The sequence below is a fragment of the Capsella rubella genome, unplaced genomic scaffold, assembly GCF_000375325.1.
Source record: "Capsella rubella cultivar Monte Gargano unplaced genomic scaffold, Caprub1_0 scaffold_3, whole genome shotgun sequence".
In the NCBI taxonomy this organism is placed as follows: Eukaryota; Viridiplantae; Streptophyta; class Magnoliopsida; order Brassicales; family Brassicaceae; genus Capsella; species Capsella rubella.
Window position 1 is genome coordinate 11,030,698 of NW_006238921.1, and position 24,017 is coordinate 11,054,714.

At 34.7% G+C, this 24,017-nt stretch overlaps 2 protein-coding genes and 1 non-coding gene across 3 annotated transcripts; 2 read left to right on the plus strand and 1 right to left on the minus strand.

The window, feature by feature from the left end:
• Positions 1 to 16,003: 16,003 nt before the first annotated feature.
• Positions 16,004 to 18,246, plus strand: LOC17893797 (malate dehydrogenase 2, peroxisomal). The gene is made up of 8 exons (XM_006297942.2): positions 16,004 to 16,188; positions 16,501 to 16,719; positions 16,812 to 17,126; positions 17,219 to 17,308; positions 17,404 to 17,523; positions 17,621 to 17,710; positions 17,791 to 17,885; positions 17,967 to 18,246. The coding sequence occupies exons 1-8, from the start codon at positions 16,114 to 16,116 to the stop codon at positions 18,037 to 18,039; spliced, it is 1,077 nt and encodes a 358-aa protein (XP_006298004.1). The 5' UTR covers positions 16,004 to 16,113; the 3' UTR covers positions 18,040 to 18,246.
• A 2,203-nt stretch (positions 18,247 to 20,449) lies between these two features.
• TRNAV-AAC lies at positions 20,450 to 20,523 on the minus strand. Its single transcript has one exon. It is a non-coding gene; the product is annotated as a tRNA-Val (tRNA).
• A 120-nt stretch (positions 20,524 to 20,643) lies between these two features.
• On the plus strand, positions 20,644 to 23,943 carry LOC17891855 (soluble inorganic pyrophosphatase 6, chloroplastic). The gene is made up of 6 exons (XM_006298154.2): positions 20,644 to 20,980; positions 22,814 to 22,974; positions 23,055 to 23,155; positions 23,244 to 23,425; positions 23,521 to 23,619; positions 23,699 to 23,943. Exons 1-6 carry the CDS (start codon positions 20,714 to 20,716, stop codon positions 23,789 to 23,791), a joined length of 903 nt encoding a protein of 300 aa, XP_006298216.1. The 5' UTR covers positions 20,644 to 20,713; the 3' UTR covers positions 23,792 to 23,943.
• The last annotated feature ends 74 nt before the right edge of the window (positions 23,944 to 24,017 follow it).

Sequence of the window (24,017 nt, forward strand, 5' to 3'; positions counted from 1 at the left end):
CCCCCCCCCCCCCCGCTTCTCATGATTACCCCTGAGCTCATTAAAGTCCCCATTATAAACCATGGAGTGGACCGAGTTACACCCAATCAATTAAGTCTCTCCCAAACTAAGTCCCTATTTTTTGGTACCGGGTCACCATAGACAAATGTTAAATGTATCGTTTTTCCCTTAAACACCGTTTTCACATCAATTAGTCTTTTGGACTTGAATAAAATTGAAACATTCATAAAATTATTATTAAAGAAAAGGACTAAACCGCCACTACAACCATAGGTCAATTGTAACAAAATTATTAAAACTAAAATAACCTTGAAATTGTTCTAAAAAGGTGATAATTGTTTTGTTTCCGAAAGAAATAAAAATTATGGCCGATGGCGCTTCCAAAGGTTCCAAAGATATCCGATAGTCGCTTTATTTCCTAACCCTTGGCAATTCCAGCTTAGAATATTCATTGATGATGAACCGGTTTAGGTGGTTTTGGTCCACCTTGACCCCCCTTTCCCACCTTACGGATGTTCGGGTTTGGACCATCTCCTGGTGGTCCGGTAACCTTAGGAGCCGGTCGCTTCCGCGGCGATGTGATGAGTTGTGCCAGTCGCTTCTTCGAGCTCGCTCCAAACAGAGCCGGAGGGCGTCCCCGCGAAACCTTCTCCACTCCAATTTCCTCACGTCCCAAAGTAGTGCCCTCTTTTGCTGTCAAAACAGGCCCAATATCAAAAGCCCAACAACATCTTCAGCAGTTAGCTGTGCAACATCCCCAAGCCCATTATCTTCAATTGCAGGAAAATCTGACCCAATAAGAACAGGTCCCACAGTGAGAGGCTCATGTGACGGTCCAGGAGAATATGCGGCCCCATAAGTATTCTCCTCTCCTTCGATCCTTTCGTCCTCTTCGCCCTCAATAGCCACCCAAGAACATTCCTTCGCAACAAGATCGGCTTGTCCAAACCACCCGATTGCATTGGCCGACGCTCCCACTCCTCATCCCCCGTATCAATTTCCGATTGCAATATAGCTACCACATCCGAGAAAGGAGCACCCTCCGAAGCAAAACCCGTGTCGACCACAATATTCTCATTCGCGTCAACCAATTGAGCTCCGGTTTGCTCCCCACCAACCATCACACTATCGACAGCCACTGGTAGCCTCTCCACACTCTCCTCCAAAATCAAAGCAAGCACTTCCACAATCGGTTCTGTAGTGACTGGATCCTGAATTAAGGACTTGCGTACTTGCTTTGCCTGAGGCACCACCTCCGAGGGCATAGATACCTCCATCATTTTTGTCTCCTTTGTACTCGCCTCTGGGCCTGAGCTCTTACATTCACGGGCCCGAACCGACTTGTTGCCCCTCCATGACCGCTGCGGTAGCTCCCCGTGAGACGGAGCACCATAGTACATACCAGGCCTAGCCCTAGTACTCTCATCTCTTCTCGCAGGACCACCATGTTTGTCATTAGAGTAGCCACGTTGTAGAACATCACCCTCAGCTCCACTTCTTGGTTCGCTCAAAACTGCGCCTTTTTAACTCTTGTTTTGGCGATCCTTATCATCCCCCGAGGAGCTTCCAATAAGATACGCTGGAACCTCACACGAGTCTTTCTTGCACTGAAATTCATCGTGGCATAGGCTGAAACAGAGACGACAAAAGCCGAACAGTTGTTCATACCGTAGTGTCACCGGTACCTCGACACTGTTATCAAAATCAACCTCCGTATGAAAACACAAAGGCTTCAGACCATCAAGAGACACCCTCACACGCCCTCCGTCAATGTCTACTTCCCGAACCTGCCCCAAATCTTCTCCAATACTCTTAAATTTCGGATGTGCCCAGAATTGTAGCGGTAGTCCCAGCACCCGGATCCAAAAGGTTATGGTTGAGGGATACTCCGGATCCACCGACGGCTGCCATCTTTCCAACGCCACCATCCAGTGATCAAAATGGAATGGTTACATTTTGAGCACCCTAGTGATGTCCTCTTCCCGTTCAAAATCGAACTGGAATTTGCCAAGACCAAGGTCTGCTCCAACCACCTTATCTTCAACATGCCAAATTCTATGAAGCATGAAGAGAACGTTCTTCATATCCTGCATATGTGGGTTCATGCATTGCCCGATCACCGTCTTTGAATAGCCCTCAATCAGAGCAGAGTTATCAAACACTTTAACCTTGATTCGTCGCTTTGGAACCGTCTCCATTGCCCTCTTCCCAGAACCATCAACATACACCAATGAACTTTGAGACATCTTCATAGAACCGAGATGAATAACCAAGGAAATAGAGTATATAAATTCCGAGCAATAAAAAGGCAAGGTAACCAGAGTCTTTGTTCCTACACCAAATATATAATGCCACACCTTTCTTGAGAGTTTGTACTCTGTCAATCTCCACCAAAGATCACTCGTATTCTTAAAGTCAAATTGACTCCCTTTCCTTAATCTACTGAGAATACTCAAACGATCTTTCCAAATCAGACCATGTGATTCGATAGTATCTCTGCCTAACCACCAGCCCGCACATAAATCCTCCTCATACACCGAAATCACCACAATCCACCATGAATGCACAATCATAAACCCCAAAAATAACCGAGTAGATCTCGCAAATAAACCCAAAACTTGGATGAGAATCTGAATGACTAAAAGACTAAGATCCACTCCCAATCTTCCGACATCACCGTTGTTTAAAAACCAAATTTCCCCCTTTGACTGTCGTGTCACAGATTTCGTTAATACAGAGCATTGATCACCAAGAGATACCCAAAGATAACTGATCACAGACCGTAAAAACACCACCAGAAACAGCCATCTCATTGTCGGGCTAGAACCCTAGAAACTCCCCGCCGTCTCCATTGAGAGAATTTTCGTCGTACGTTACACAAACTACCAGCTCCCCTTCAAGAATTTTGTTTTTCCAATTAAACATTTTCTATTCTACTACTCCACTTAACAAATGCAGTCATTAATCCTACAACTAAGCGAAATTTAAAAAAAAAAGTATAACAAGCCAAATCACATTACATTATTTAAGAAAGCTAAACCAGAAAACTATGCTTTGAAAATACACCTGCACGTACGTGCAGGTCATCGTCTAGTATTATATAACAAATTAGTCTTTATGGAATACTCTCAAAACATATCCCGTATAGTAAAATTCGGTTTTTTATAACAATATTGCCAGCCAATTTGTAAATAAGAAAACTTTAAACTTATCAATCAATACACTTTTAAACATTATCTATTTTAATAACCACATTTTTAAGCATTTTGATTCAAAAATATCAAGAGATTCCAATATCAATTGTAATTGAATGGCACTATAATCTTGGTGGTTTAACAAGTAAAAATAATCGGGTGGTTTCAATTACTAACTTTAATTCATAATGTCTTAAAGCTCAAACCAGTCAAACCGCTATACAACAATGAAGCCTGCAAAAGAGAATGCAACTGTCTCAGCAAAAAGTAAAACAACTGTTAAGAAGAGAAAGCAAAGTAAGTGTAAACAACTGTTAAGAAGAGAAAGCAAAGAAATTGTCACTCAAACAAATTTACAAACCAGATAGGTTTCAATCTTATCAAATGGTGCGTTCGTGTGCTCATATCGAATCCAACGTCATAGATCTTGTTGCGGTTCTGATGCAAGATTGGAATCACTCCAAACTTTAGATCACTTGATGATCAAGAGATTCCAAGCTTAGCTTGCGGAAGGTGGAATTCACGAGCTGGCCAGAAGCACTCTCTCGTGAATCAGTGGGTGGTATAGGGGATAGTTCAGGTGATTGACTCGCTCAATCAGTGGGATAATCGACTCACTCGATCAATGGACGAATGAAGGATGTTGAATCACTCAACAAACTTAATCCGCTGGTTTCTAAAGCACTAAGTGACTCACTCACAAAGAACTAAAGAACAAGATTGACAAAGACTCAAACTTTGACAAGAAGAAAACTTTCTATTACTTTAAATTGATCAAGGGTCCTTACAAATGAAAAATCTAATGAGCTTATATAGGCTCAGCTACACGTGCTAATAATGTATAACAAGAAACAAATCGCACAAAATTAATTACACCTGCCGTTGGGACTTTATGAACCAAATCGGCAAAATAAGGCAAGTAGAGAGATGCCTTGAGTCTTGAAAGCTTAGGTGTGAATCCATGACTCCTTGGAGTGTCTAGGTTCATTGTAGGAAGCTTCAAGACGTGCATAAGTGAATAAGGAAGGAGTCTTTGAAGCTTGATATCCTTTTGCTCCATTTATGGCAAGTAGTGACTCATTGGCTTCTTGTGTGGTAAGGTGTACCAAAGATCGTGTGGGACAAGTCTTGTGTGGCCTAAAAGTTCTCCTAGTTTCCATATGCAGCTTTGGAACACGTCCTCATGAAGGTTTAGGAGAGTTTCCTTATCATGCTCCAAGTAGATCAATGGCCTTGATTCAAATGGTGGTTTGGACTTGGGTCTTCTCTTGGGTTGTTCTACATGGGCTGGGGCCTTGTGGTGATTCAAATGAGTGTGTGGACTCCCTTCATAGCTGATCTAAGTGTTAAAAGACTTCAAATCCTCACAGCTCGCAATCTGATGTAGTTCAGACAGTCGGTCAGCAAGTAGTTCATGCAGTCGGTCAGTGAGTAGTTCAGCATGCTTGTCAGCGAGTAGTTCAGCATGCTTGTCCACGAGTAGATCAGAATGTACATCAGCTATCATCTTTGAATCATTTGGATGGTGAATGATTCCTTGATGACTTGGTGTTGCCTCATAAAAACCTTTCTAGGTAAACCCATTGGGACAAACCCTAGATAAGGGAAAAAGAGTGCAACAGTCATATCCCAATAATAAGGTGATTTGACTTGCTGATTTTTTATCCCTCTTGAACTGTCGGACTTCTTAGGGTTAATATCATGGTGAATAATTAACCCTTCACCTTGTACTTGATCAGAACTCCACTTAAACAAAGATTCTCCAAAATTCTCCATGTAGACCGGTCTGGTGTGCTCTTGGTCTGATCTAGTTCTGATGTCCGCATCATAAATTTTCACAGGTCACAGATTTGATTTGCGTCCATGGCTAGATTGGATGGAGAATCGTTTTGTGTTGGGCGATTACACAGATTTTGAGAAGTTGCATCTTGCACATGGCTTCGTCAAAGGAGATGCATACGAGTTTGTTCGTGATGTTGAATCGGAGAGGCCATACCAAAGTTGGCATGCGATGAAGGTATCATTGTTGTGTGCTTTTGGTACCGATGACGATCCTGAGAGAATCGATTTCGTCTTGGAGCGAGAACGACGATGGGAGGTGTTCCAACAATCGTTTCAGGTGAAACGATCCAACCAATCGTTTCAACATCTAAAGTCTAAAAAAATCAAAACGGTTCCAGTGGCGAGAGCACTTAATTATGAGAAGGATGAATCAACCTCAGATGAGAAGGATGAATCAAAGAATGAAGTTGTTGGATTCTCAGATGAGAAGGATGAATCAAAGAATGAAGTTGTTGGATTCTCAGGTCAGAAGGATGAATCGCAAAATGCATCAGAAACTGTAGTGGCAGTGAATCATGTGATGAAAAACTTCGATATGGTGATGTTAAAGGCTGAAACGCAGAAGAACATTGCAATGGATAAGGTTAACGATGATGTTGCTGAGATTCAAAAAGTGATCAGTTTTACCAATAATTGTTCTGCCTACAAGGTGTTCGACATAAGTTCTCCACATGAAGAAAAACTGCAATCAAAGAAGAAGAGGAGATGTTTGAAAGCTTGGATGTTCAAATATAAACCAAAGACAAGGAGAATGAGGAGACTGCATTCCCAGCTTCAGTACACCGACCATTCATTTATAGCCAATAAGTTGGGCAGTAAAAGGCTTATTAGTGCACAAAGAACACATCCAAAATGGAAGCAAGGTAAGGTTTTGATGGCTTGGAAATCCATGTTCAAGCTTAATTTTTGGCGAAGAGAATCGTTTACAAATGTGAGTAGAGGGGTAAGCTGGGAGAAGAACACACTAAAAGTAGAGATGGTTTTACAGCTACAATGGCATTGTAAAGAAGAAACAAGTGTTACCAGACCAGACCAGATGGTCAAGTCAGTACAACAATATCATGTTGTTTACAAAACTGGCAATAGGAAGATAACGATGGATGAGAGATCAAGGGAGATGGAGCAACCTTCTAGTCTTAAAAGGGTGCTGCTTGAGCATGAAAAATGATCAATTAGGGAAGTAGAGCTGGCACCAAGGTTGCAAGACAGAGACTTGATGCATCTACAAATCCAGCAACAATTGCTTCACACTCAACAATATACATGGAAGAATGATGATAAAGCAAGCAAAGACATAGTGTGTTCAATGAGTGCTTACAACTCTTTCTTTTCGATGTGGCATCGTTGGCGAAACAGGGACTTGTATCAGTTTCAACGGCTGATTCAACAATCTCTGCAACAAATTGAGGAGTATACGTTGGCTAGAGACCAACACGTATTCACAAGACCATTAAAAATATCACAACGGAATTGTGTTCTACACATTACTGCGAAACAGAGTTTGGAAGAGAAGTTTATAGGACTGTACTCAGCAAATGGTGACATGAACATCTATATTTCTGTGTGGCATTGTTGGAGAAAGAAGAAACTGCAGATAATTAACTACAACAATAGCTATTCAATCCTTTGCTTCACCATATTATGCATGGCATGGATGGTTATCTTTTTTCTCTGGTGTCTATCACATTTGCTACTTTACAGCTTGAGGACAAGCTGTCTTCACCCAGGGAAGTATTGTTAAGCAAGTGATACAGAGAATTAAGAGAAGTAGGGCACATGAGAACAGAGAAGCGTGAAGATAGGATCTAAAAACAAAGGATATATAGTTTGGACAGCTTATACATGGGTATAACACTCAGGATTACCCGCTGTCTTTGAACAGATTATACAAAGACTTGAGGACAATATCCAGCCACCTCTTTTCCATCCCTTAAAGCTTGAGGACAAGCTTTTCTAAAGGGGAAGGTATTGATACGTACGTGGGAGAGTATGCACGTGTTAATAGTTAAAGAGAAGTATAAGAAGGGTAAAGAGTATAAATAGATATGTAGTAGGATCGTTAACAGCATCCTGCGTGATCATCCTTGTGAGTTGTTAGAGCTTGCATGCTCTGTTCTTAGAAGATGAGGGTAGAGAATTGTAACTCCAACCTTCTCGATTAGTGTTTGTGATTGTATTGTGGAGTGAGAAGAGGATAATAGAGAAGAGTTCATAGGTTTCAATCTTATCAAATGGTCTAGCTATGGAGGGACCAATGTTGCAAGATAATTACTAACACTAAATGGCAACAGTTTAAGGAAGCAAGACTATATCGTAAAGTCATTTTATATGCAAAGCGTAAATCCTTAGATCTTGGTAATGAACAAATTTCAGAAACATGTTTTTTATATAAGTAATTTTAGACGATTACTACTGCAAACACGTATACTATACCATTCTGCAGGACTTAATAGCGAAATAAGTCGGAGTGTCCGACAAAGAATAATGACTAGAAACTCAAATGCTGGACAAAGAAGACAAAGTATATCCAAATGTAAGAAGCAAGTCATTAGCAAATGCAAAGGGAAAGACAAAGTTGTAGATAAAGATACTTTGACACTTATCTCCACAAACCCAACGTGGCATCAACTAGCTACACTCCTAATCCCTTTGAAGGTGACACTAATTACTAGTTTACACTTAGGAGTAGTAATGTAAGCTCTTATTTCTTATGGTCTAAGCATAACAGGTTTAATCATTTATTATTATTGTAGAAGATGGTGTTTTATTTGACTGTACTGATTCCGATGAAGAAAACCATAATAAAGATACCAATGAAGATTATGAAGATAGATGCTTGAAGATAGACAGTGGTAAGTTATGATTAAGGTCTAACAAATTATATATTCTACTTTTATTGTCTGATAAATTAACTAGATATTAAAACCTCTTATATGTTTAAAACAGAATATGTAGATGATGGCGACCCGATACACGAATGCCCATTAAGTGGTGCATTAATGTGGTATAACGAGCGAATTGGAAAGCATCGTAAAACAAAGACACTGGTTTTCACTATGTGTTGTATGGGAGGAAAAAATTGCCTACTCTCAAAGAACCTCTTGCTGAGCTACAAGCTTTGCTGACTCGCAATCATGACGTTAGTAGATATTTCCAAGATACGCTCAGGCCTTATAACATGATGTTTGCTTTCATCTTTCTTCACACTTCTAAACATTCTTCATGCGTCTCTAACACTTGTAATCAATCAAATTCATTATATTATAACATATTCTAACTCTAAACAACTTTAGACAAGCCACTTATTGCCTCAAAGCAATGGTTGTAGGTTCTTATCCCATTTGAGACCAAATTTCAACAAGCCTTTCTTCACACTTCTAAACATTCTTCATGCATATCTAACACTTGTAATCAATCAAATTCATTGTATTATAACATATTCTAACCCTAAACAACTTTAGACAAGTCATTTACTGCCTCAAAGCAATGGTTGTGGGTTCTTATCCCATTTGGGACCAGATTTGAGCAAGTCTTTCTTCACACTTAACATTATTCATGCATCTCTAGCACTTGTAATCAATAAAATTCATTGTATTATAACATAATCTAACCCTAAACAACTTTAGACAGGCCATTTACTGCCTCAAAGCAATGGTTGTGGGTGCTTATCCCATTTGGGACCAGATTTGACCAAGTCTTTCTTCACACTTCTAAACATTCTTTATGCATATCTAGCACTTGTAATCAATCAAATTAATTGTATTGTAACATATTCTGACCCTAAACAATTTTAGACAAGCCATTTACTGCCTCACAGCAATAGTTGTGGATTATTCTCTCAGAATGGGGTGTTTGATAATTTCATGAATGGTGTGCTCACATGCGAAAATAAAAAAGTATCATGTGTTATTAAATTCACAAAGTTGGAAATCTTCAAAGGTAAATAAATATATGTTATTCCAATATTCCATGATTTAGTATACTTATTATATGGTATATAAAATATTCTTATACCAAAAATTTAAATGTAATAAAAATATATATATAGGTAATATAAGAGCTACGTGGTGCATATACACATATACTTTTCAATCACCCACGTCGTGAGATTTTAGTTATTTAAAACTTCTTTGCTGGTGATGGAGATGAAGATTAGGCTTCCTTATTGGTTCTATTTATCAAATTTGATAAAATTATACAAAATAATATTATGAATTCAATATTTTTGTTAGGTATATATATATACTAGTTTAGTACCCGTTCAATGGACGAGTTATCTTTATTTCAAAATTAAATTAAAATTTAAATTTATTATCACTTAAAAACAAATAATTTCCAAATCTTTTTTTGAAAAAAATAAGAGAAATTATTTTCATTTGGAAAGAGATTTTATTTGGTTTGCAGTATCAAATAAATGTGTATATATATCTTAAAATTGGTTATTAAATGTTAATTATAAAAATCAAGTAATGTCAAACTGACAATCACCAAAACATTTGGGGGGGAATTTCAAAAATACCCCTTTTCCAATACCACTTTTTAAAAATATCCCTCTTTCTAATTTTATCAAAAAGTCACTATAAAATTTGAAATTTATCAAAAACATATGTGTAAACTTATATTTATAGACACAAATTATCTTTATATGTGTGTAAATTTATATACATATTTCATAAATGCTGTATAAATACCTTTTAAAAACCTTTTAAAAATCATTTAAAAACCTTATAAAAACTGTGTAAACCTTATAAAAACCTTATAAATGCCGTTTGTAACCTTTTAAAACCTTATAAATATTTGGATTTAGTCTTACAGTAGTAATGATGATCTTGATGTACCTTATCAACCATATAAAAGTTTATAATATTTCATATTTTAAAAGGGGTATTTTTGAAAATGGATAGAAAAGAGGGGTATTTTTAAAAAAGGGTACACCAAAAGGGGTATTTCTCAAAAATTCTCAACATTTGGGAGCTATTCGCCATTATTCATAATATTGCTAAAATATTTAAAAAAATCTTATTTTAGCAATTATCCTCTAAAAATGATTATACCATTTTGTAAAAATTGTTATTTCTTAACTTTCAATTTTTCAAAAAATCATTCTCAGACTATGAAAATTAATTAATTATTATTTAATATGATGGTAAATTTCTTTCAAATTAACATCAATCTAAAATATGATGTTAAATACAAATATAGTTATTTGTAAAGAAGTTCATATAAACAACGCAAATAAACATAAAGATTCTAAAATAAATTATAGCATCATTGAGGAAAACATTAAAAAATCTTTCACATTCGAATTATAAAAAACTACAAATTTAAAAAAAAAAAAAATTTCAAACTACTATATTATAAATTATATTGAACTTTTGTTATCTTTAATTTAAGCAAAAAAAATATTATTTTCGAAATATTTTATTCACCCTAAAGTTTTAGACAATGAAATTGCTCAATGGCATAATACATTCATACATAAATTAAAAATTAAACAAATATAACATATTATAAAATAAAATTCATGAATAAAAATATTTATTTAGTTAAACTCAAAATCTATTTTATTTTTAAAATGTAAATCTTAATTTTCTTTTATGAACCCAAACTGATAAATAACCTTGTTTAATTGTAAAACCTAAATCTCACTCCTCTTTTATAAACCCAAACCAATAAATAATCTCGTTTAATTATAAAATCTAAACTATAATACACATTTATAAACTCAAACCAACACTAACCCTTATAATTGTAAAACCTACAACTGGCAAAACCAAAAATAAGTTAATAGTTGAAAGAGAAATTTTGAGAAATACCTTTTTTGGTGTACCCCTTTTTAAAAGGGATATTAGCACATAGACCTACTTTAAACTAAAGTATTCACCTCTATACTCACTTTCTGCTATGTGTATACATTTTCTTAAGGAAAAGACACTCCAATCCTTTTAAACTCTCTAAATGCTTCTCTTTCTCTCGTTTTTTTATCTCTTCTTCACTTTTTTTAACCTTCTTCGCCAACCTTCATCCTTTATCACGCCGCAGAACTAGCCAACAAATCCAAACAAGCTTCGCTTTTTCTGTATTCATTAGTGTTGTCACACCTTCCCGCCGACAATACATTGACCAACCCACCGGTATCCCTGTTCACCCTCCCTCTGTCGCTGGATTTATAGTTCCTTCTCATGTCCCTTTCCACCAGAACCTTAACGAATCAATCCAAACTTGCTTCTCGGTTTTCTGTCGTCTTCTTCCTTGAGGTCTCTCGGAAGGTTTGTCCTCTGATTTCTTAGAAAGCGTTTTTCATCAGATCTTAATCTAGTGGATACCTCATGTGAAGCTATCATCCGACCACTTACACAAACATCTAATAATGTGGACGGTGATTGGTGGATACCCACTCGGATTCTCTTTGGTTTCAGGTCTTGTGTTTATGCCATTCTTAACCTTCTTATATTATGTTGTATTACACTACCTTCAAACGTCCACTCTGTAACTGTTACAGATAATCCACGTGTTCCTTATTCTGTGGATACAAATGTAAGTCCTATAAGAGTATTCCAACAGATGACAAATTTGGTATAACTTTTACATGTTGATTAGAATTATATTCACGAAAAATCTATCAAATCACATTTATGGATTCATGTTCAAGTCAACAACCTAACAAATTCATGGTGAAATTTTACCCATCCACAGAAGATCCAGAAAAACCACAAAACCCTATCCACAAATGCTTACTTGCGCAGCCATGTTTCCTTAACACACAAATCAAAAACACAATCTCAGTTTTTATGTTATTTATCTCTAAAAAAGAAGCAATCCATCTAAACACTTAAAAAAATATATATTAGCCATTCTATATTTATTGGTAGTTTGGATCTAGTGGTTCACAATTCCCAATAAGAACATGGTGAAACTTGCAAACATAACAACTCAAACAGGGGCATAAACGTCCATTCACAATTCAGCAACTTACAAAACAAAGAGCAAAAGTACACCATAACCCAAAAGTGGGTGTACTTGTTAACTTTTGCAACCAAGTATGTCTACATGTTATTTACCCTTTTTAAAAATACACCAATTTTCTATCCACTTTTAAAAATACCTTTTTCAAATATGAAAAATTGTAAATTTTTATATAGTTTATAAGGTACATCTAGATCATCAGTACTATTGTGAGACTCAATACAAATATTTATAAATTTTTAAAAGGTTCTAAACGGCATGTAAGACTTTTATAAGGTTTTTATAAGGTTTACAAAGTTTTTATATGGCTTTTAAATAATATTTAAAAGATATTTATACGGTATTTATGAAATATAGATATAAATTTACACACATATAAAGATAATTTGTGTATATATATATAAGCTTACACATATTTTGTTGATAAATATCAATTTTTTTTACTTTTAAATTTATCAAAAATACAATTTTTCCAGTACTATTTTTTAAAAGTACCCCTATTTCAAACTTCATCAAACCAACCACTAAAAATATTGAAATTTATCCAAATATGTGTGTAAACTTATAAATACACAAATTATCTTTATATATGTATAAACTTTTATATATCTTTCATAAATAGCGTAAAATAACTTATAAATACCTTTTAAAAACCTTATAAACCCTTTTGAAAACCTTATAAAACTTGTAAAAACGATTTAAAACCTTTTAAAACATTATAAAATATTTGTATCAAATTTCCAAGTAGGGTTATTATATAGAAGTACCTTGTAAACCATATAAAAGTTTATAATTTTTCATATTTAAACAGGGATATTTTTGAAAATCGATAGATAAAGGGGGTATTTTTTGAAACGGGGTACACCAAAAGGGGTATTTCTTAAAAGTTCTCTTTAATTTTTTATAATTATTTTATCTATTTTATTTTTAATATTTTTTAAAAATCTATTTTATCTTAATATTAACAAAATTAGATATATCATGTTGCAACATCTTATGTTTTACTTGACACTTATCATGATCACGTGAGTTAGTAAATTTAAAAACCAAGTTTCGACATATAATCTCGTTTAATTGTTAAACTTTAACCATAGTTTTAATTTACAAAGATAGACCTTAATTCTCATTTATCATTTATATACCCAAACCAACAAATAACATGTTTTGATTGTAAAATTAAAGTTTAAACCTTAATCCTCTTATGTAAACAAAAACCGACATATATTCTTGTTAATTATAATTTTTAAATCCCTATCGTATTAATAAACCAAATTGACATAACTGAAATTAGGTTATTTGTTTAATTTTATTAATAATTTCTTAATATATAATTTTTTATATATTTCTTTTTTTGATAAGGTTAATAATATTTCTATTTTATCTAAATACTAGAAACGGATCCGCGCTACAGCGCGGGGGAAAATATTTATCTAATATATAATTAAAAGTTATAATAAAAGAAGAAATCGAGTATATGAAAACTTTAAATGATTCCACTTGTAAAATATACACGCTTGTATTGTATGTTTTAACAGACCAACTCGTAAAAAATGTTTTTAAAAAATATTAATCATAACCCATTTGACTATATGATTGAGAGTTTACAAACCAGTCGTGTATTACTAAAAATATCATCGACATAAATGCATAATATTTGAAAAAGCATTATCCAATGAAAGTGATTGGAAATGCCAATATATACCAAAAAATAAGAATAATAAATCATTCACGTGCAAATTCTAAAATAACAAAAATGCAAATGATAAACTTTATGATATAGATGAACCATGTTAATAAAAAATGAGGAAGAGAGAATTTGGATATGGAATGATCCAGTATTTTCAAATAAGGAAAAGATGAATTGGGTAGATGAATAACAGTATTTATAGAGATTAACTTGTCTTCGAATTTAAGTTGATTTCCTTTTTTTTAAATTCCAAAAATATCGTTAGGATTAATTTATTTGTTGAAATGACTTTCGTAAGCATTTATTATAAAAGGAAATTAATTTGGGAGTCTTATAGAAATTTTATGTGATGGAATATATTATTAAGATTAGGAAAGAAATTCTTCATGTAAACATATTTTACTATGATTACCTTATGAATATATATTACTTATTATTAAATTTTAAATTTATTGATATTTAAATGAGTAATTTTGAAATTTAATTTGCCATTGTAAAACATAAATTACCTAATTACTTTTTTTTTCACATGCTTAGTAAAATACAAAATATAAAAATATTTATTATATTTCCAAAAGTATAAATAATATTTCATTTACTATAAATAATTTTTATTTTTTGTTATTTATTTAAATGGTGTATATAAGGAGTATAAAATAATAAAAATGAATATATTATTTTCAATATGAAAATATTTTATTCTTGTTATATATATATATATATATATATCTGTATATTTTTTAGGTAATTAAATCTTCACACTTAGATATTGTTTGTTAGAATCATAAAATTTAATTAGATCTCCGAAAATAAATAATTGACAACTAAACCAATATTTTATTGTTTTGATTATTAGAATATTTTCTAAAACTGAGATCTCTTTGTATAAATGCTATTTCTAAATTTAAATTTGTCATTATTATTTCCAAAAATATAGTTTTCAAATATAAGTTTTCGGAAGCTATTTTAAATGCTAATTTTTATTAAAACTTTACAGTTAATAATTGTGTTCTTTGAAAATTTATATATTTTAAATATTCATATTTTCATTTTAAAATGGATAATTAAATCGTAGCCTTTAATACTGTATTTGGAAACTTTAATATTTTGGGTGGGTATTTAATTATATTTCCAAATGATTAACCATTATATCAAAGATTACAAACTTATTTGGTAATTAGAATATTATATAAATATTAAAATCTTTTTAAGGTGATGAGAAACGTAATTACTTTAAAATGTGCAATTGTTATTCGCCATTTATATTTAAATATACACAATTAATTTAGATTTCTAAAATATGCATGTATCATTATTATAGTTTCCTAAATAAGGGGAATTTTTAGTAATTGATTTTTTTTAATAGTTAATGTCCATATCCGAATTTTAGTCCAAAAATTAAGTATCCATCATTATAATTTCGGGTTATTTTTTTTGTTTTTGACCTGACCCGGAAGTACTTTTGTACTTCTCTTTTACTATAGTAGGGATTACAAAATTAGAATCGACACGTGTCAACATCTTATCGTAAAACCGACATATATTCTTGTTAATTATAATTTTTAAATCCCTATCGTATTAATAAACCAAATTGACATAACTAAAATTAGGTTATTTGTTTAGTTTTATTAATAATTTCTTAATATATCATTTTTTGTAATATTTATTTTATATTTTTTTTTCGATAGGGTTAATAATATTTCTATTTTATCTAAATATTAACAAAACTAGAATCGACACGTGTCAACATCTTATCGTTTATAATTGACACATGTTACGATTTTGTTAATGGCTGATTTTGAAAACCAAAGTTTATATAATAAGATTTATTTAAAAATCTGGTTTTATTATTTTGTTACCTAAGTTAATCTTTAAAATTAATTTAGACAATCGGCGCAGGGCGCGGGCCCATCACATAGTATCATATATATGTGGGGATCCTTTGTACATTTCTTGGGTCGTTTTGGTTTTATTGGCTTTTTGTTTGTACCCGGTTATGTAGCTCTTTGTCATCTAAACCGATCACTCAAAACCCAATGTCTTCTGCTTCTTATTTTTTCCCACTTAACAGTGTTCAAACCGAGTTAGCAAGCTCAGTTATGGGCCTTTAGTGGGCTTCTTTACAATCACTGAATACAATTGTCGAACAATTTCTAGGTTCACGTAAAAAACCTTTTTTCTATGGGAAAATTTGAGAGCCACAACGGTAAAGAGACAAAGAGCATCTTGAAGATAAAGGGATAAGGAAGGCTTCCTACAAAATGAACAACATTTCTTTCCACACAAATTATGATATAATACAAAACACTTACGTCATAATCATTCAATCTAGTCCCCATGTTTTAAGTCCTCTCTTTTCTCTAACATACAAATTAAAACTTGTTAACAGCTTTGTAACGAGAGCAAACAGAGGAACACACACCAATGGAGTTTCGTGGAGATGCCAACCAGAGGATTGCTAGGATTTCAGCTCATCTTCAACCTTCTTTAACTCTTCAGGTTTTTTTTTTTTCTCACTATTGCTTCTAATTCAAGTTACCTTATTTGGTTCTTTTTAATCATTGGCTGTTCTAAAACAAGAAATAATAGTTTGTATTCACTCTCTCAAATAAAACTGATCTCCTCTCAGAGTCATCAAGACTCAAAGTTTTAGTCCAGTTACGAACTTTACATTCGTTCTACTAGTGAGCTTCCATTTCTGATGACAATAGAGAGTGAGAATAAATTGTTTTTGTCTCCATTGAAGCCTTCTAGGACTAAGAGTTGATATGTTATCTTTTTTTTTTGTGTGTGTGATTGGTCAATGATTAGGTGGAGGGAAAGAATTCGGTAATGGGACGAGAAAACTGCAGAGCGAAAGGCGGGAATTCAGGATTCAAAGTAGCAATTCTTGGAGCTGCAGGTGGAATTGGACAACCTTTAGCTTTGTTGATGAAGCTGAACCCTCTTGTCTCTTTACTTCATCTCTACGATGTTGTCAATGCACCTGGCGTCACAGCTGACATCAGTCATATGGACACTGGAGCTGTTGTAAGAACCTCTCAACTTTGAAAACTTCACTTCTTCTTGCTAATGAATGAGTAGAGAGTATTGAGCATTCTTGATTGGTTTGAGCCAATTAGGTCCGCGGATTCTTGGGAGCAAAACAGCTTGAGGACGCACTAACGGGTATGGATCTTGTGATCATACCAGCCGGTATACCGAGGAAACCAGGGATGACCCGTGATGATCTGTTTAAAATCAATGCTGGGATTGTTAAGACACTATGTGAAGGTGTAGCAAAATGTTGTCCAAATGCGGTTGTCAACTTGATCAGCAACCCTGTGAACTCTACTGTCCCCATTGCCGCTGAGGTTTTCAAGAAAGCTGGAACTTATGATCCCAAGAAGCTCCTTGGAGTTACTACACTCGATGTTGCTCGTGCCAACACCTTTGTGGTAATAATGTGATTTTTCACTCCATATGATTTGACTTTCCTCCTTGTCATTACTACAATCAATTAGTTAATATTTTTTCAATCTTTGTGCAGGCAGAAGTTCTTGGCCTTGATCCAAGAGAAGTTGATGTACCAGTCGTAGGGGGACACGCCGGAGTCACAATTTTGCCACTATTGTCACAGGTTTCATATAAACAGAAAGTGCAAATGTGCAAGTCGTTTACATTACATCAGCTTATCCGCTAATTTATGGTTTTGCATAAATCTTTTTTCCGCAGGTTAAACCTCCTAGCAGCTTCACACCTCAAGAAGTTGAGTACCTCACAAACCGGATTCAGAATGGTGGAACTGAAGTTGTGGAGGCAAAAGCTGGAGCTGGATCTGCAACACTTTCCATGGTAAAACTAAACCAAATCACTTTAAAAGACATCATCTTAACACTTGTTTTTCCCCGGTAACGGTGTACTGAATCCAATTATATATATACTACCACAGGCATATGCTGCATCTAAGTTTGCAGATGCTTGCCTTCGCGGGTTAAGAGGAGATGCGAATGTCATAGAGTGCTCTTTTGTTGCTTCACAGGTCAGTTATTTTCATCTTTTGGAAAAAAACTCTTCACTCCCTTTCATATCCTTTCAACGCCTTTTGACTTGTCATCACAGGTGACAGAATTAGCTTTCTTTGCAACCAAAGTGCGCCTTGGCCGTACAGGAGCAGAGGAAGTGTATCAGCTTGGACCCTTAAACGAATACGAAAGGTATCTCTTAAAAATACTTTTAGCCTCAAGAGAGAAAGAAAGAGAGTTATCTTTATCTTGGATTCCTTATTCTTCAAACAGGATTGGTCTGGAGAAAGCAAAAGAAGAATTAGCTGGAAGTATTCAGAAAGGTGTTGAATTCATCAGAAAATGAAACTGAGGACTAATCAGAGAGACACAACAAAAGATCTTTTCCCCTAAAAATATTTGATAATGTTACTACTACTACTCATCATGCCTGTCCTCTGTCTCACTCTGCTTCTCCAACTTTGTAAATTCCTTATCAGTTTGTGTACTCTGTGACCTTTTCAACGTACTTTATCTATCAATTTCGATGATCCTAGAGCAATCTTTCGAAACAGATGAGAGAATGTTTCAAGTAACCATGTTTATTAGCCTTGAAGAGACAAAACAAATCAAATTTTAAGATTAGAAACAAATGATTGAGAAACTCAACGTATTCCACTGATTTACATCCACAAGAAGTTTTAAAAGAAGCAAGGCCTGGGTATTTGGGTTTTTGGGTCGGATTCGGGTAAACCCCGTTCGGGTTATATGGGTTTAGAAAAAAAAAAATTATTGGTAATTTTAAACTTTCGGTTCGGTTTCGATTTGGATATTTTTGGGTTCGGGTCGGTTTAGGTTACAAATTTCAGAACCCGATTACTACCCAAATTACTGGGTACCCAAAAAAATCATTTAAAAATAGATTAAATTCATCAAGTTTAGCTAAATTTTGACATATGTAACAAATAAATTTGAGATATTTTGATTATTTTGGGTATTTAGGTGTAAATTTGATTGATGTATTCAAAATTATAATTATTATATTGGATAACTAAATACTATTAATGTTAAATATTTTAGATATTTGTATACTGTTTGGGTTTTATAGGTATCCATTCGGGTAACGGGTATTATCCTAACCCGAATCTGAACCCACGAGTTTACCAATATAAAACCTAAGACCATCTCCAAAGGGAGATGCCTATGGAAAAGTTTAGAGTTTTATGTAATTAATGTGACTAAAATTAAATGATAATGAGTTAATATGTTTAGCAGCGCCCCTAAACTAACACCTTTTAGTATCGCTCTCTAAAGCCACGTGTCTGTTTATAATTGAATGGAAACTGTGAGAGAAGGGAAGAAAAAAATAGGGATCGAAACGTATCTCTCTCTATCGAAAAAAAACATTTTCTTCTTCTTTTGTGAAGCCGGCGACAGAAAGGGTGATTTGATGTGTTGTTTGATTTCGTCGGCGTTATGGAGCTGAGAAGGGCGGATTCAAGGTCGCCGTTATCACCATATTTTGTCTGAAGCTAAACATCGATTGTGTTAGGTACTCAAAATTAGGGTTTCGAGATTGAATGGTTTTGAGTTACTTCAACGACTACTCGATATTGGAGAGATACGTGGATTTCCTAATATGATAGGAAGCATCGATTGTATGCATTGGGAGTGGAAGAATTGCCCCACCGCTTAGAAAGGACAATATACACGTGGATCAGGGAAACCGACAATCGTTTTAGAGGCTGTAGCGTCACAAGATCTTTGGATATAGCACGCCTTTTTTGGACCTCCAGGTACCTTAAACGATATAAATGTTCTTGATCGCTCACCAGTTTTTGATGATATATTATATGGTCGAGCTCCAAAAGTGAACTACATGGTCAACGGACGCGAGTATCATTTGGCGTACTATCTCACAGACGGTATATATCCAAAATGGGCAACTTTTATCCAGTCGATTCGTCTTCCTCAAGGTCTGAAACCATCATTATTTGCTACATATCAAGAAGGCGTTCGAAAAGATGTAGAACGTGCTTTTGGAGTCTTGCAAGCTCGATTTGCCATTGTGAAAAACCCAGCTCTTGTTTGGGATAAGGTAAAAATAGGAAAAATTATGAGAGCATGTATCATACTTCACAATATGATAGTAGAAAACGAACGCGATGGATACACTCAGTTTGATGTATCAATATTCCAGCAAGGAGAAGGAAGCAGAACTTCACAAGTGGATATGACGTATTCTACTGACATGCCTACAAATATAGGCAATATGATCGGCATTCGGAATCAAGTTCGTGATAAGAAAATACATGAACAATTAAAATTCGATTTGGTTGAACACATATGGCACAAATTTGGCAACTCTCAAAATTTCAACTAAACATTGTGTTATTTCAATATCTTTATTTTATTTTGTATGTTTTGTATTTCAAGTAATGTAATATAATTTTGTTTTTTATATATTTTAAAATATAAATTATATTAATATTAAATTAAATATTTATTTTTTTAGAACTTCTTATTGAGTTCACCATTGGAGCAACAAAAATTTTAAAGTTTAATAAATGTTTATTAATCATTAAAATTTTTAAAAAATTGTTTAACACCCCAAATTAAGCATCTCCCTTTGGAGATGCTCTAATAGGGTTATTTAGACATACTTGTACTCTACTCGAACCGGTTTTTTCGGGACTGGTTCCGGATTAGATATTCGGGTTCGGTATTTTTGCCCAGCCTAATGTGAGAGGAAAAAAAAAAGATTATGGAAAAACAAATGGCTTCGCCCGGGTTTGAACCGGAGACCTTCAGTGTGTTAGACTGACGTGATAACCAACTACACCACGAAACCTTGACGTTAATGCTTACAAAATTTAGTAATTTATTTGATGTTTAAAAAGTTGGTAAGACCTACTCTACAGACAGAACCCCACGTGATCTATTCACTTCGTTTTTCAATTTTATAATCTGTGTGTCTGAGAGAGAGAGAGAAGAGAGAATAAAAACGAAAGGCCACTACTTTCTTCAATCTTTCCACAATAATGGCGGCTACTAGAGTGATAACTGCAGCGACGGCCGTAACCCAAACCACCTCTTGTTTCCTGGCCAAACGAGCTTTTGCTCTGCCGGTTAAGAAATCCTGCGGTGGATTTGGAGCTCTCTGCTTCAGCAGAAGAGCTTTGGTGTTGAAATCTAAGAGACCCTTCTCCTGCAGTGCCATTTACAACCCTCAGGTTAAAGTTCAAGAAGAAGGCCCACCCGACTCGCTTGATTATCGTGTTTTCTTCCTCGATGGTTCTGGAAAGAAGGTACCTTTTATTGTTTCTAACGCTGTGTCTCTCTGTTTTCAAAGTCACGAGTTATGTCTTTTACCAAAATTCTGGGTTTTGGGATCTTTTCACATTGTTGTTTTTGAATACTCTTTTGGTTAGATTTTGTTATTGATAGACACATCATAATTGAAAAACTCTTCTTTGAGATTGCAGTCAATGATCTTAGGATCTGCATTGTTAATTTGCTTTTGGTTCATCACTCTAGTTAGCGTTTTAAGGTTGGTCACTAGGACAGAATTTGAGGAAATGGATTGGTCTGCCTACCTAAGTTCTGAGGAAATGTTAGTTGGAATACTCTTGTGGTTAGATTTGGTTATACTATTGTTAAGGTTTTTGTAACCTCTCAAGACTTGAAGCTTTCAGCTTTTCTCAGTTGCTTCTTGAAGTGAAAGACTTTGAAACAACCTTGCAACACCAGCAACTATCTCTTTCCCAGTTTCTTCTTGACGAATTCACTGATTCACTTCAATACTTTGACATTTCAAGCCACATTCCCTTATTCTTTTCTAAAATTTTAGAGCCTGCAACTGTTCCATGAACCTGCAAATTTCAGAACCTGCAACTGATACTTGAACGTGCTGCTAAGACCAAGCATTTTTCTTCCAAGCTTGATCCATCTCAGATCATATCTGAATTTACAGTCACATGTTCTCAAAAGATGCTCCACCAGTATACTAACATACTAGTAGCTATCTTTGATTTTTGTCGCTTATCACCAACACTTGTGATAAACCTTTGCAGCAATCTTCCACATCACTTCTTAAGAATGTGATGTCACTTACTCATGCCAAAAATTACCCTGCAAAACCTGAACCCGGTATGCTTGGAAAACCAACTTGACATCTGCATCAATGACCAATACTGACATGTCTTGAATCTCTCGTCAACCATCACCTTCACTTGTGACGATGCTTCAGGGACCCTCACTGTGACTTTTCTTTAAACCTTGAACCTGAACTTCTCCTTATTCATCAGACTCATACTGCAAAACCTTATGGAAAAACTCACTTGAAAAATTTCCTGCAAGTGATTCTTTGAGAAAGCAAATCCAAATTGGTCTTCTTCTATGCAACTAGACACAACAATCTGGATTTTCTTCTAGACTCCAAATGCAGTATGACTTCTGCATTTCCATAAATCCCAGTTGTATCTCCCAGTATTTGAGACCACACTTTTATCGTGCTATAAGCACAACAGCTTCATTCTTCTTGAAGTGATTAACTCTGAAACAATCCTTGCATTGATCACTTGCAACTGTTTCTTTCACTTTCTCTTCCCAAAATTCTCTTTAAAAGAACGAATTGAGAACTTTGAATGTACCTCGTCTCAAAAAAAAACATACTTTTATAAACTCTGATTCTTTAGAGATCCAGCAGTACTTCAATACTCTTTATCAAAATCTCAAGCTTCTTCTCATACCCGATAACACATCTTCTTTGTCATCAAATGAGACCATACACAGCTTGACCCTTTTGATAATCCCCTGTTCTTGATCTCTTGGTCTTTCTTCCTCACGAAAATTCCATGATTCTTCTTTTAACAGTGAGCTCCACATGTTTAACTTCCTTCTTTGAACCATCATATGCTCAGATTTCTTAGAAAATACTGACAACACATATGTGAAGAAACCGACTGCAGTAAATCATTGCTTCACGATGGCATGATATACCATTGACCTTAGGAGATGGAGTTTGCAACCAACGTTTCTAGAGATCTACAATTTGAATGTTAATTGAAATGCTTTTGGTTCATCACTCTGTTCTGTGTTATTGTAAAGGCTGGATAAGGATTGTATGCATTTGTATATAGGTTTCTCCATGGCATGATATACCATTGACCTTAGGAGATGGAGTTTTCAACTTTATAGTTGAAATACCTAAAGAGTCGAAAGCAAAAATGGAGGTTGCTACAGATGAAGATTTCACTCCTATTAAGCAAGATACTAAGAAGAGCAAGCTCAGATATTATCCGTAAGTATATAGCTTTCTCTTTCTTGAGTTTTGCTTTGCTCTTACCTTCTTGATGATTAACAGTACTGCTTTTTATTCAGGTACAACATAAACTGGAACTATGGGTTGCTTCCACAGACCTGGGAAGATCCATCTCATGCAAATTCTGAAGTTGAAGGATGTTTTGGGGACAACGATCCAGGTGAAACTGTGATACTCTGTTAATGTAATGGAAAATGATATCCCTTTGGAACAAAAGGAGTGTGCTTATTCTTGGTTTGGATTTGTAGTTGATGTTGTTGAGATTGGTGAAACACAAAGGAAGATAGGAGATGTTCTTAAAATCAAGCCTTTGGCTGCTTTAGCTATGATTGATGAAGGAGAGCTGGACTGGAAGATTGTTGCCATTTCTTTGGATGACCCAAAAGCTCATCTTGTGAATGATGTTGAAGATGTTGAGAAACATTTCCCGGTACGAGCTAATCTAGTAGTAGAAACAAATTCCCTTACGTTTATGCAAAAACACAATACATGAATTTTGTTTCCGACCCTATATGTGGTGAGCAGGGTACACTAACAGCCATTAGAGACTGGTTTAGAGATTACAAGATCCCAGATGGGAAGCCTGCTAACAGATTTGGTCTCGGAGACAAACCAGCAAACAAAGTAAGTTCTTCGTTTTATCATTTCTCTAGCGGTGGTACTTTACGTTTAGTACTATAACTAAGAGGAGCTGTCTTTACAGGAATATGCTTTGAAGATCATCCATGAAACAAATGAATCATGGACTAAACTTGTGAAGAGATCAGTTGATGCTGGAGACCTTTCACTTTTCTGAACATATCTTGCAATGTCCACCTCTGAGTTCAAATAATGAACAGACTCAAGAGTCCTATATCATTCTTCTTTCGATTGAGTTCTAAACATTGGGATTTTATTTTCACCATTGATGACTGATAAGTAATAAAATGACATTCTGCTGTTGAAATATTTAAAATGGAACATGAAACAAGGTCTGTGACTTGCCATGGAACAGAGCTTCTCTGTTTTTAGAGTGCAACACT